The sequence below is a fragment of the Notolepis coatsorum genome (assembly GCF_963971535.1).
Source record: "Notolepis coatsorum genome assembly, chromosome: 20".
Taxonomy (NCBI): Eukaryota; Metazoa; Chordata; class Actinopteri; order Aulopiformes; family Paralepididae; genus Notolepis; species Notolepis coatsorum.
The window spans coordinates 15,592,996-15,606,819 of NC_140184.1; the positions used below are offsets into that span (position 1 = coordinate 15,592,996).

The 13,824-nt window shown below is 43.6% G+C and overlaps 1 protein-coding gene across 2 annotated transcripts in view; it reads right to left on the reverse strand.

Moving 5' to 3' along the window:
* vps13c (vacuolar protein sorting 13 homolog C) overlaps positions 1 to 13,824 on the reverse strand; it is a 216,122-nt gene that overhangs the window by 61,364 nt on the left and 140,934 nt on the right. For both annotated transcript variants that reach the window (XM_084337487.1, XM_084337486.1), the window contains exons 51-57: positions 12,507 to 12,733; positions 12,154 to 12,246; positions 11,677 to 11,910; positions 9,905 to 10,036; positions 9,230 to 9,319; positions 8,502 to 8,657; positions 3,407 to 3,671 (exon numbers count right to left, since the gene is read on the reverse strand). In XM_084337487.1, coding sequence (XP_084193613.1) covers positions 3,407 to 3,671; positions 8,502 to 8,657; positions 9,230 to 9,319; positions 9,905 to 10,036; positions 11,677 to 11,910; positions 12,154 to 12,246; positions 12,507 to 12,733 — 1,197 coding nt within the window. The remainder of the gene's footprint in view (positions 1 to 3,406; positions 3,672 to 8,501; positions 8,658 to 9,229; positions 9,320 to 9,904; positions 10,037 to 11,676; positions 11,911 to 12,153; positions 12,247 to 12,506; positions 12,734 to 13,824) is intronic.

Sequence of the window (13,824 nt, forward strand, 5' to 3'; positions counted from 1 at the left end):
CTACCATGCTACAAAGGGTTAAAGGAAAACTCCAACATTTTGGGAAATTAGCTTATTTAACATCTTCCCTGGAGTTAGACAAGAAGATACATACCTTTTTTGTCTCTGTGCGTGCATTTAGCTTAGGGAACAGTTGCTCCGTTAGCGTAGCTTAGCTTCATCACTGGAAGTGGGGCGGAGTTAGAGCCTGACGTTCCCTACAGTGCCCTACAGTCACGAAAATTACACTCCAAATACAACTCCAAAACGTTCCTGTAAACATGTTGTGACCTGTGTATTTACCACGTGGAGAAATAAAAAATTATTGAATTCGACAATTACGTTTTCTAAGCAAATATACTCTGAACTATTTTTTGCCTAACGACTCCTCTCTGAGCGCAGTCAGTGATTTCAACGTTTCGTCGTGATTGTTGACATTCTCATTCATTCAAAGGATCCGAACCGATTGAAGTTTATGGATACCATGACTTAAAATCCTCTTACCTTGACGATTAAAAGCCTCCCCAAGTTAGAAAACAGTAATCCAATGGCTGGTATTGATATACTGCACGCTAACGGAGCTAACCGGACACTAAAGCTAACCGGACACTAAAGCTAATATAATGACTTCCTTTCTGGGGGGTTTCAAAATAAAAGAGCGACGTCTATAGCAGCGGAATAAGTTTATTTTGTACATTATCTAACGTTAACACAAACCTAAACTAACGTTACAACTAACCTAAAGTTAGTTTAGTTTCGTGTTAACGTTAGATAATGTACAAAATAAACGTATTCCGCTGCTATAGACGTCGCTCTTTTATTTTGAAACCCCCCAGAAAGGAAGTCATTGCTCTTGTTATCTGCTTGAGTGTCCGGTTGCTGGTTAGCTCCATTAGCGTGCAGTATATCAATACCAGCCATTGGATTACTGTTTTCTAAATTGGGGAGGCTTTTAATCGTCAAGGTAAGAGGATTTGAAGGCATGGTATCCATAAACTTCAATCGGTTCGGATCCTTTGAATGAATGAGAATGTCAACAATCACGACTAGGGATGTCTTGATCATGTTTTTTTGCTCCCGATCCGATCCCGATCATGTGATTTTGAGTATCTACCGATACCGATCTTTCCCGATCCGATCAAAAAAAAAAAAAAAAAAATGTATTCAACAAACATGACCATGTTCACGTCTTAAAGGGGAACTATTTTACTATTTCTTTCACTATTTGGGCACTTTTACACAATTCCTGTGAGTCTATGGAACACCTCTGTAATATATATATATTTTTTTATTCATTGTTTTGTATTTCTAATCAAGTCCTCAAAAACAGCATTTTTCTACCTCAAGATCTCGAGCTGTTTTGAGCCTGGGCTCCTAAACCACTGCGCGGCTCGGCCCCGCCTGAACATTAACATGCAGCGGTGTCTCTCTGACATCACATATCGCGCACATTTTCAAATGACTCAGTTCAGTGAGGGTGAATATTGTGAGAGGAGAATTGGAAGAATGCGCCAATATGAGAATTTTGAGACATAGATCATATTAATATAAGTTCACATAGCTAGGAAACAATGCTAAACACTCAAAAAGGCCATTTATAAGATAGTTCCCCTTTAAACTCATACTGAGGCCTTAGTTTTGGTTTTAAATTGCATATCATCATTCATTTATTTATTGTCACACAGAGCAGAAGAATTTTGCCAAAACAAACCAATAGTATCCAGCTGCAGAACGGCAGACCAGCCACACTCTCAGACCCAAACGCATTTCCTTTGATTTAATTATACATCAAATGATTTATGTCAAGGATTGCAATGCCTCGCTTGAATGAAGTTAAGTTTTCACCTGGATAACGTCAACATTCAGTGTGAATGTAATGTGAGAAATTGGGATAATTTTTTTTTTTAAATCTATTTTTTTTTTTTTTTATAATTTGGGTCCGAGAGTGTGGCTGGTCTGCCGTTCTGCAGCTGGATACTATTGATTTGTTTTGGCAAAATTCTTCTGCTCTGTGTGACAATAAATAAATGAATGATGATATGCAATTTAAAACCAAAACTAAGGCCTCAGTATGAGTTTAAGACGTGAACATGGTCATGTTTGTTGAATAAAAAATAAAAAATAATAAAAAAAAAAGTAAAAAAAAAAATGTCCCTATTATAATTTTTTGTCAATCCCAATCTTCGGAAAATCACGTGATCGGCCCCGATACCGATCATGTGATCGGATCGGGACATCCCTAATCACGACGACACGTTGAAATCACTGACTGCGCTCAGAGAGAAGTCGTTAGGTATATTTGCTTAGAAAACGTAATTGTCGAATTCAATTATTTTTTATTTCTCCACGTGGTAAATACACAGGTCACAACATGTTTACAGGAACGTTTTGGAGTTGTATTTGGAGTGTAATTTTCGTGACTGTAGGGCACTGTAGGGAACGTCAGGCTCTAACTCCGCCCCACTTCCAGTGATGAAGCTAAGCTACGCTAACGGAGCGACTGTTCCCTAAGCTAAATGCACGCACAGAGACAAAAAAGGTATGCATCTTCTTGTCTAACTCCAGGGAAGATGTTAAATAAGCAAATTTCGCAAAATGTTGGAGTTTTCCTTTAACCCTTTCACTACCACACTACAGAAGGTTAACCTTTCACTACCACACTACAGATGGTTGACCGTAGTGAAAGGTTAACCTTCTGTAGTGTGGTAGTGAAAGGTTAACCTTCTTTTTTTTATCCACCTTTTCTCCTTATTTTCTATTTTTCTCCCATCCCAATTTCGTGTATCCAATTCTCCCCTCCCCTGTCTTGAACGTTGCTTGACTATGCCCCCCACTGGTCGGTTGTAGAGAGGATAGAAGCCTTGCATCACGTGTTCCCTCCGGCACACAAGGAGGCAGCCTGTCACATCTTTTTGCCTGCCAGCTCGGCGGCATTGGCGAGGTGTAACGCATTGGAGGCTCACACTACCCTCGCCACTTCCTGTCTCTGCTGTGCAGGCGTTTCCCAACCGACCTGTAGGGGTCGCTGTCCACAACGTCCAATCCCCACCCATCGACTTCCACCCGCTGACTCTGCCAAATGAGCCAGTACGACGGCCGGCCCAAGCTGAAGGCAATGCTGAGACTGGGATTCGATACCGGAGTCTATTGCATTGGTGACGAGTGCAATCTCCGCTACACCACCCAGCCGCCGAAAGGTTAAGCTTCTGTAGTGTGGTAGTGAAAGGGTTAACCGTCTGCAGTGAAAGGTTAATCTTCTGTCGTGTGGTAGTGAAAGGGTTAAAGCAGAAATAAAAACCGTTAACCACAATCCAAGTCCACCATTCTGTCTACGCTTGACTATGTAAGGGGGAGTTCGTTAACAGGCATTCCTGTTTCTAGAGTCACAAAGAATCAGAAGAACCATTGCGGAGTCCAGACCACTGACCGACGGTGAGGCTGAAGAGGCAGCTCTCCTGCCGCTGCAGGGCGGACAGGTTGCCCCGGGATGAGGGCTCGAACACGGAGTGCTCCAGGTCCATGCTCTGCCCCACCGCCACCTCGTGGAGCTGGCCCGGCATGGCCAAGTCCACCAGCCGCAGGTTGGCACTGTGCTGCACCATGAGCGGGATGCCCAGCGCATTGCGGATGGTGAAGGGGGCCTTCTCCTTCAGGGAGTGGTCGAAGGTGGAGGCTGTGCCCTCTGAGAATGCCTGAACGGAAATGCATATTGATGTAAAATGGTAAATGGTGCATTTTATATAGTGCTTTTTTCCAAAGCGCTTTACAATTCCACACATTCACACACCGATGGCAGAGGCAACCATGCAAGGTGCCGACCTGCTCATTGGGAGCAATTAGGGGTCAAGTGTCTAGCTCATCGACATGCTGCCTGGGAACCGGGAACCTTCCGACAACTAGAGATGTTCCGATACCATTTTTTCCTTTCCGATCCGATCCAATTCCGATACCTAAGCTTTGGGTATCGGCCGATACCGATACTTATCCGATACCAGTATACATTAATTTTTTTTTAAAATAAAATATTATATAAATTATACTTTTTTTTTCTTCTTTTTTTTACGGATACTGTTTTATATATACTGTTTTTTAGTAATAACTAGAAAGTAATGGAATTTATTCAACAACAGGTGATTGTATAGATTTGTATTAGTATCATTAATCAATGAGTATGGGGCTGCAGCACTGCAGACATATACCCTACTCCAATGATCCACACGGACATTAGACGGTGTTGCACTCGCTACCCAGTGGCTCTGCAGATATACCCTACTCAGTCTGTAAACTAGTAGCAGATCGAACGTTCATGTTGTGATTTTCGATGCAAAATAAATATTCAACATTCTCCTTTGAGACTCCGCCTCAGACTCTTATCCTTTGGCACTTGGAACTTGCTGTACTTTGCTTGCAGGTCTGCAGCCATTATTGCTGGATTATGAATAGCACCAACTTTAGACACGGTATCGTTATCAAGCTAAGCTAGCTGACCTAGCTCGTCTTCCCGCATTGACATTTGATAACGTTAGTCAGCTAACGCTAGTCAGTAGCTACTTAACTTAAATACGATTCACCGTGGGTGCATTGTTGTTGATAGACGGTCACGGACAGTGTCAGGTCCTGGAGAAAGGACAGGCGATCATCTGATTTGATGTAACGGGCGGATGTTGTTCCAACTAGCTAGCTTTTCAGCTGTTAATGCTACAGTATAATAACACCAGCAAGCGAAACACATCCGAGCTCCCCGTCACACGCTCTGTCGGGGACAATGGAATTTAAGAAAGTGTATCTGCTGTTAAAATGACAAACAGCATCACACTTTAACACTTTGATTGCCTAAGGTTAAATGCATGATATACCATCCGTTGCCAGCTCTATTTAACATGGAGAAGTTCCCCTTCTTTGCAGGGCTATAACTTTTTAAATTCTATTGCTAGATTGCCATTATTAGGGCCCATTCAAGGTCCTATATGTATTGTTCATGGTGTAGCAACGTTAAACTTTTTCATTCACATATTCATACTAAAATATGATCTAAAGTATAAGTATGTTTTCATCTCTTTCTGCAGCTTTCTCCAGAACGTGATTTATAGCCCCAAATGCATTATATTGATGATGAAATACAGTTTGGTAGGAATCTGTGCGAGATCAAAAATTTCAATTGGACGTACTTCTAGAAGTTTCTACGTATCATCTGATGTGACCGGATGGGCGGGGGATCGTTTATAATTCCGTGGGCAACGTTATACCATTCATCTAATGTGGGTCAAATGTTCATCATAGCAGTTTAGTGTCGAACACGGTAATATTACACGCTAAAACTCACCCCAGTCTCCGCGGGCCGTTGGGCGATCAGCGTGGGGTAGACAGTTTTCCATTATGGGATGTCGAAATACCCGGTCCATTTCCAGGTTGTATAATAGTATATACGTCCAAATAACGTTGTTTATTGAGTTAGGGCGAGCGATCTATTATCGAGTGTTTCAAGATGGAGTCGCGGGAGCTATAGAGAGTGGCCGGAAGTAATATGGGTGATCAGCACTTCATCCACATGACTTCCTGTTTGGCGCTTCTGCCGATCGGCCACCAGATGGCGCTCTTGAACCGCTAGAGGGTTGAGAGGAGGCCAGTACTGTGTCTCAGGGCTGCGGAGGAAAAATATGATTTCGATCACAGATTTTTGAAATATTGATATTAAAGACGAGTTAGGGCGTCCTCGGCAACTTTAGCATGGCTAGGAAAGACGCCTAAACACGTTTTCGGCACTTAAAGTGTTAAAACACGTTCATTTTATAACCCTCACTCTCTGCAGGAGATAAATTACGTCATGGGATCAGAGGCTACAATTTACGTGTATCGGCCGATACCGATACCAGCATTTTAGGCAGTATCGGCGGCATTTCCGATACTGGTATCGGTATCGGAACAACTCTACCGACAACCAGACGACCACTCTACCTCTTGAGCCATTTATCCTTGTGGAAATTGTGTTATTGTCACCATCACTATAGGGGAACGTATGAGAGGAATACAAATGTTGAAAAGAGATCAAAAGCAGGCGGCTGGGTGGCACAGCGGTCTAAGCGCTCGTCACCAACACGAGAGACACCGGTATCGAATCCGGCTGTCAGCGTTGCCTCCGGCTTGGGCCGGCCGTCATACTGACTCAATTGGCAGAGTCAGCGGGAGGGGAGTCTGGTCGTTGTAAACAGCGACTCCTACAGGTCGGTCAGGGCGCCTGCACAGCAAGGACAGGAGATGGCGAGGGTAGTGTGAGCCTCCCACACGTTACACCTCGCCAATGAGAGTCCGCGCTGGCAGGTGAAAAGATGTGGCTGGCTGACTCCGCATGTATCGGAGGGGACATGCGATACAGTATCTATCAACCCTCCCTACGACCGACCAGTGGGGGGCACATGCGAGCAACGATCAAGACAGGGGAGGGGGGAATTGGCACGACTAAATTGGGATGGGAGAAAAACACAGAAAAAGGAGGAGAAGAAGTGGATCAAAAGCGAAAAACATAAAAATTAAGGCTGTCAATCTATTTTTTTAATTTTTTTTTTATCTTTTCCCCCCTCCTTTTTCCGTTTTTCTCCCATCCCAATGTTAGTCGTTATGCCAATTCCCAATCCCCTTCCTGGGTCTGGGAGGGCGGAGACTATCACATGCTTCCTCCGACACATGTGTAGCCAGCCCACCGCTTCTTTTCACCTGGCAGCGTGGACTCTCACTGGGGGAGTGTAACGTGTGGAAGGTCACACTACCTCTCCCAGATCCTTCCCTCGCTGTGCAGGCGCCCCGACCGAACTGTAGGAGTTGCTGTTTACAATGACCAGGACCCACCCCACTGGCTTTCCCACCCGCTGACACTGCCAATTGTGTCAGTATAGACGGCCGACCAAGCCGGAGGTACCGTGGCAGCTGGATTCGATCCCACAGTCTCTGCGGTGGTAGACAGGCGCTTAGTTCGCTACGCTACCCGGCCTTGATTAAAATATTTTATCTGATTAATCGCATGATTGTCCATAGTTAACTTGCGATTAATCACAATTTAATCGCATATTTTGTATCTGTTCTAAATCTACCTTAAACGGATCTTTATCAAGTTTTAATACTTGATAAAGTATTAAATGGCTTTATGCAGCCATTTAACACAAAAGGATGACCCTCATGCATTTTTTTTTTTTAAACATTTCAAATAATTTAGTCAGAAACGTCCTTCCCAGCCCTTCCCAGAGACAGTCGCATTTCTCTCCTCTCCCCAGGCTCCTCAAGGCCGTTCCTACCGCCGCCTCTACTGCTCCATGGAGCCCGATGCTGCTATGCTCTGCTTCGTGCCGGTTGCCGGACTATACTCAAATCAACTCTAAATGGATCTAATCAGTGGATTGCATATTTTCTTCAAGAAGCAGAATAAGGCTAACCCTCTCTGCCTATTGGGACATCATAATCGGGCTACCAACTTGAAGACGTGGTCATTTTTGGATTATCGAAGCTTTTGGACTGCAATAAGAAGATTTTGGATCTGTTTACCGCACACAGGACCTACCAAAATGAACTGATTAAGACCCTTGGACACTTGGACTAATAATGCATTCAGTCATTTGGACGGAGTTGTTAAAACTCACTCCAAAACTCACTCTATTCAAATCAAATTTAAAGTGACATGGTTGGGATAAATGTGCCAGTCACTCAGCCAAAACAAATTCCTGGACCAAGGTCGAACCAGAGAGCTGCTGGAGTCGAAGGCCCTCTGGGAGATAAGAGTGGCAAGCGGCTTCCCCCCACTCCCAATCCCTACCCAATCCCCCCTCCCGCGTGTAAGCCTGGCGCCTATGACGGCAGCCAACTAGTACGCGTGCTGGAGGGGGGGGCCTAAGACTGTTTCATCACCAAAGTCCTATCCCCCAGTCCATGCCCCCTCCCTCTGGACAATCTTTTCCGCCCTCCCTCCCGCCACCTGGCGCGACGACACTTTCAGACACTTTGTTGTTGTTGCAGCCGACTATCGCATATGGCGTCTCAGGCATTCTGTAGATGACATGTGTCAACAAATGTACACGTCTGTGTGAATTTATGTTGTGCCGTTGTTACTGTAAAAATGTAATGATTGTGATATGTTGTTATTAATGAGACAGGCGAGCTGGCAATAGAAGCCAGTGTGGTATAGCGTGTCTGGGTGGCAGATTACATTGACACAGCTGGGAAACGGTGGCCAATCTCAACCGCCGGCAGACATCCATGCTGTAGCCGTGCTCCATTAAAGCTCAAGATTAAAGAGTTGACTGTATTCATCACATACATACCAGGGCATACAGTGAAATGCAATCCGATTCAATTAGAATACACAGCGCTTGCGACAAAGAGGAAATCTGCTGCTTATCAGTTATCAGACATGATCATAAGGCAAATTGGAGCGATACCGTGCCATGTTGACGTGCGAATCCAATTGAGCCATTATTGACACGCCGTATTTGATGTTCTTATGAAAGCCATGTGTTTGTATTGCCGTTGTGTTATACCTGGGCCAAGTTGTTGAACACGTTTAGGCAGCACTGGGAGATGGTGATGTTCATGGTGTCTTTTGAGCAGATGTTGATGGCCGTGCGCGGCTCAGGAAGCACTATGAAGTCGTCTCCGGGCACGGGGCTCTTGTCCTGGACGGGATTATTCTTCATCTGCAGGGCCGCAAGGAGGACAGAAGATGCACCGTCTTTAGATACATGTTGAGACCGAACATGCATACTGTTTAATATGTTTAATGTAAACTACCAGTAGGCTATGGTTTCATTTAAATAACTATGTATTTAAAATAGTTTAATCTTATTTAAACAAGACTATTTCATTAGACAGACAGACACGGTTTAGCATTAAACAGATTCGAAAAAAAATAAACAGAAAGTAATTGCATATTATTGTTATTATTTCAACTCGTAAGACACTGAGGTTACAGCGACGACGAGCTTACGAAACGAGACAAAGTTTATCAGCTATTTCATGAATATAGGCAAACAAATAAGAATAAACAATAAAAAATCAGCTAAGACAGTTACAAGTCGTCACGCAGTGGTCGGAGATCATACTTTTAAATGCAGCAAAAGAAGAACATTCAATTGGAAGACATTCCAGGTGTTGGAAGCATCAAAGGAAAAAGCTGTGTAGACTAGGTTGCAAGATTCCATTCCAACAGTGTTGAAAGAGGGCTCTAAAAATAAACAGATACCATGTGTTTTATGTATAGCCAGTGTACCTCTAGTTTGAGGTTCCATCTGCGTTTACCATCATCCACCCTCTCTATGAGTGGCTCCCACACAGCATGAGTCTCATTGAAGTAGTTCACCTATGGACACAGACACACACACACCATTCAACTATTGTATTAGTGCCACTGTTAGAACTGACTAATTATCTAAATTTTACCTTTGACCTCCATACACTTCTGTAGTGTGGTAGTGAAATGGTTAACCTTCTGTAGTGTGGTAATGAAAAGTTAGCCTTATGTAGTGCGGTAGTGAAAGGTTGACCTTCTGTGGTAGTGAAAGGGTTAACCTTCTGTAGTGTGGTAGTGAAAGGTTGACCTTCTGTAGTGAAAGGTTAAACCTTCTGTAGTGTGGTAATGAAAGGTTAACCGTCTGTAGTGTGGTAGTGAAAGGGTTAACCTTCTGTAGTGTGGTAGTGAAAGGGTTGACCTGCTGTAGTGTGGTAGTGAAAGGGTTAACCTTCTGTAGTGTGGTAGTGAAAGGTTGACCTTCTGTAGTGTGGTAGTGAAAGGGTTAACCTTCTGTAGTGTGGTAGTGAAAGGTTGACCTTCTGTAGTGTGGTAGTGAAAGGGTTGACCTTCTGTAGTGTGGTAGTGAAGGGGTTAACATTCTGTAGTGTGGTAGTGAAAGGGTTGAACAGCCTGAAAAGCAGAAATAAACATCACCTCCAGGGTCATGTCAGCGGTGATGGTGAGCAGAGAAGACCAGTTCTTGGCCATGCCGATGAGGGAAGACTCGGCCAGGAGGAGCGGCACCGTCCTGTGGCCTAACCCCGACTCCATGGTGACCTGCACCACCTTCAGCCACCATCACAGACACTTTATTTGTCAAATACACAGTGAATGGACAGAGATTCGTCTCTGCAACCGTCGGTGCAGAGATATTCAATAGCTTACAAGTTTACACACATGCTGGAAGACGCAATTGACCTATCTCAAACCTTATGCCCTCTTTTCTTGACCCTCCAATCACAACTGTTGCTTTTCTCAGACAAACTGCAACAGTTGTGATTGGAGGATCAAGAAAAGACGGCAGGGTTTGCGATTGACAATTTGGTCAATTGACAACGGGATATCTCACATACAGTGCACAAAAACAGACACATAGACGAGACGATTCTACACATCACTGTCCATCCATCCTTAGAGATCCCCTACAGATGTATCTTAAACCCTTCATATTGAATAACAATTAGTATAAATGTGGTTTTCCACCAAATTGTTCAATAAACTATTGAGAATGGCTTAGCAGCATCTCTTTACACGTTTACCTTCATTGAGAAGTCAAGACTTGAACATGCAAATTGTATAGTCGTGCTTTCAAGAGGAGTTAACCATAAAAAAACACATTCTTGAGTGGAGGGATTTTTAATACATTTCACACTGACCTCTGAATTTTACGTTAACACTTTGGACGCCAACAACGAGTATACTCATTATTGCCCGCCATGCGTTGTGCGGCAACAACGAGGGAACTCGTTTTTGGGATCAATATTAAATTTTTTCGCCATGGCATTCATAATTCATCCAGCCTCCCTCCGGGACGCAGCTGGACCCTGTTCTGATATAGCAACGCCTCAATACCACCGCCTGGTGGATTTCGGGCGAGTTACACTCCACTGCAAATCGGAAGTGGCGCTCGGTGCATCAGGGAAATTCCTCCGCCAGAGATATATTGTAACGTGGGTCTAGATACACAATCGAGTGCATTGGGATGGCTTTCGAAACGCAATAATCAATATGATTTCGGCGTCATACAAACGGGAAATGGATCTAGCAGATCGACGTCAAATAATTGGAATATTTTTCCTCCAGTCTCATCGGTGAACGGTAAGAGGAATCTAACGTTATTTTCAGCTTGATTGTCCATTTCTTTGTTTGCAATCAGTCTGATCAACGTATCAACCCATACTAAATAAAGCCGTCACTGACGATCAACAAAATTTGATAAACGACCCCCCCCTTTCCTTCACGCATGATGAAGCATAATGTATACCGATCATATACATTTGAATTTTTTAATATAGCGTGTATAGGAAGGAAACGCCAATCGATAATCTATCATATGCGTCAGGGCCTATAACTCGCGTTTTAGGAATTACTGCAGAAAACCTTAAAAATATACTTATATTCACGACGGTATTAACACAACAATGTATGAATGAAAAAATATAACGTTCCCACATCCGGAACGATAGATACCCGATGTTGAATGGGCCATAGTAATGTCGATATAGCTATAATATTTAAAAAGTTATAGCCCTGCAAAGAAGGTAAACATCTCCATAGGCTTACATCGCTGGCAGACTGGGCCCAAAGATGGGTACAATGAATGGCGGTCAATGTGTTAAGATGAAAAAAGAACATTCCAAACAAAAAAAACAACAAAACAACAATAATAATAAAGAATTTGAAAAAACATGACAAACAATGTTTACCTTGACCTCCACGGTAAAGTTCTCCCCCTCGCTGCATCCGTCCCGCTCCCTGAAGCTCTCGGTGATCTCTGTGGCAAAGTCCACCCCCAGGAACCAGAAGTTGCACTCGTAGATGTTCTTGATGGACCACAGGTTGCTGATGTCCAGCTTGGCCACCTGGCTCTTCTCGTCCCGTGGCTTGGCTGTCATGGCTGCCGTGATGGTCATCACTGTGTTGAGGATGACCGGCGAGATCTAGAGGGGGGAGGGGTAACACCGGGTAATGGTAAATAAATGGTAAATGGTGCATTTATATATTTATCCAAATCGCTTAATTTTTGTTCCTCACATTCACCCGTTTTAGTCAAGGTTTAGCTTCAGTCAAGTCAAGTCAGTCAAGGTCATCTTTCTTAATTTCGGTATGCTAAAACACCTGCTAACCACACACAAAGCATGTGAAGAAATTATGTTTCCAACCACCTACAGGTTCCAGCGTACCTTGACTATGACCTCCTCCACAGTAAGACAACCAGAAAGTGGCTGATTGGGGAGCGATCTGGCTTCCAGGACAACCGAACATGGTTTCAGCACCTATGGACAGGGGTCAAATTTACAGTGTAGAACAGTACCATGCCAACTCAAATCCATCATGAATTTGTTGGTGGAAACAAGACATTTTACACAATGAGAATTTTATACAAGAGAAACAACGACACTGGACAACATACTCAGGCCTACAATTGTCTATCACAATTAGAAGTTATGTGGTGGCGACAAGAATTTATTTGCAACTACGTACAAGCTCAAGCTTGACAAGAGGATTGATTTGATTCTGACGGATGTTATCTTACGGTGGTGACCGCCTTGTCCTCTTTGTTTCTGATAAAGGGGCCGGCCAGGACCCTGAGTTCCCGGAGGTCGGCCCTCATGCTCCGGTCACCGTCATCATCCGCCTGTAGGGTGATGTCACACTGGAAGGAGACCACCAGAGCGGGGGCATCTGCGTTCATCAGGTTGGCCACAAACACCACCTCTGGGTCCATCACCACCACTTGCAGCTTGGTCCTGGGCATGGGGCCTGAAGACAGGGGAGTGCAATCAACCCTTTCACTGCCACACTACCGAATGGTTAACCCTTTCACTGCGACAATACAGAAGGTTAACCCTTTCACTACCACACTAGATAAGGTTAACTAACCCTTTACTATCACACTACAGACGGTTAACCGTCTGTAGTGTGATAGTAAAGGGTTAACCTTCTGTAGTGTGGTAATAATAATAATAATAATACGAATTCATTTTATTTGTATAGCGCTTCTCAGGAATCCAAAGTTGCTGACAGTAGGCAGAGAAACAGAGAAAAACAAAGAAACAAAAGGAACATAAGACCATGGGGGAAACAGGGAAAACAGCATGAGATATACAGAAACATAAAGCCACAGTAACAAACATATGGCACATATTATATGGTAACTCAGTTACGTCTATCCTGCATCGAACATTGTACATATGTCCATACTGAACACTGTGACCTCATTTTCTACTTTTCTACTTCTAAATTACATGCTATACTATGTTATTTGATACTATCTTGTCTAGCACAGTCTCTGGAGCGTAACAGTAAGAAGCATTTTGTATGAAAGTATTCTGTACTTCTGTATGACAACTATTAAAGAAACTTGAAACATCAAAACAGGTTGGAGGGGGGGGTTAAGGTTGGGGAAGGTTGAAGGCTAGGGAGAACAGATGGGTTTTGAGGCGGGATTTGAAGGTGGAGAGTGTGGGGGAGTCTCTGATGGTCTGAGGGAGGGAGTTCCAGAGTCGAGGTGATAGTGAAGAGCGAAGAGTTAAGAGCGAAGTACTGCTCTGGGCTTATTATAATCTTTTGTGCCTAAAAGCGAATACAACTTTAAGTAGTAGACTGTCACGTACGTGGGTTGTTCATTATCATTATTACCATATTTTTTTACACCATGTAAACATCAGGTTAGTATATGTACAGTAATATATGTTATGTTGTCTGTATGTGATGTGTGTCATCTTGTATTCATTCCTTTTTCTTTCTCCCCTTCCCAGATGCCACTAGTCTCACTGATTGGGCTGATTGCACCTGCTGAGTGCACCTGCAGGCAGTCAGCCTGGGACGAGTGGTTATAGCCTGGAAGATGA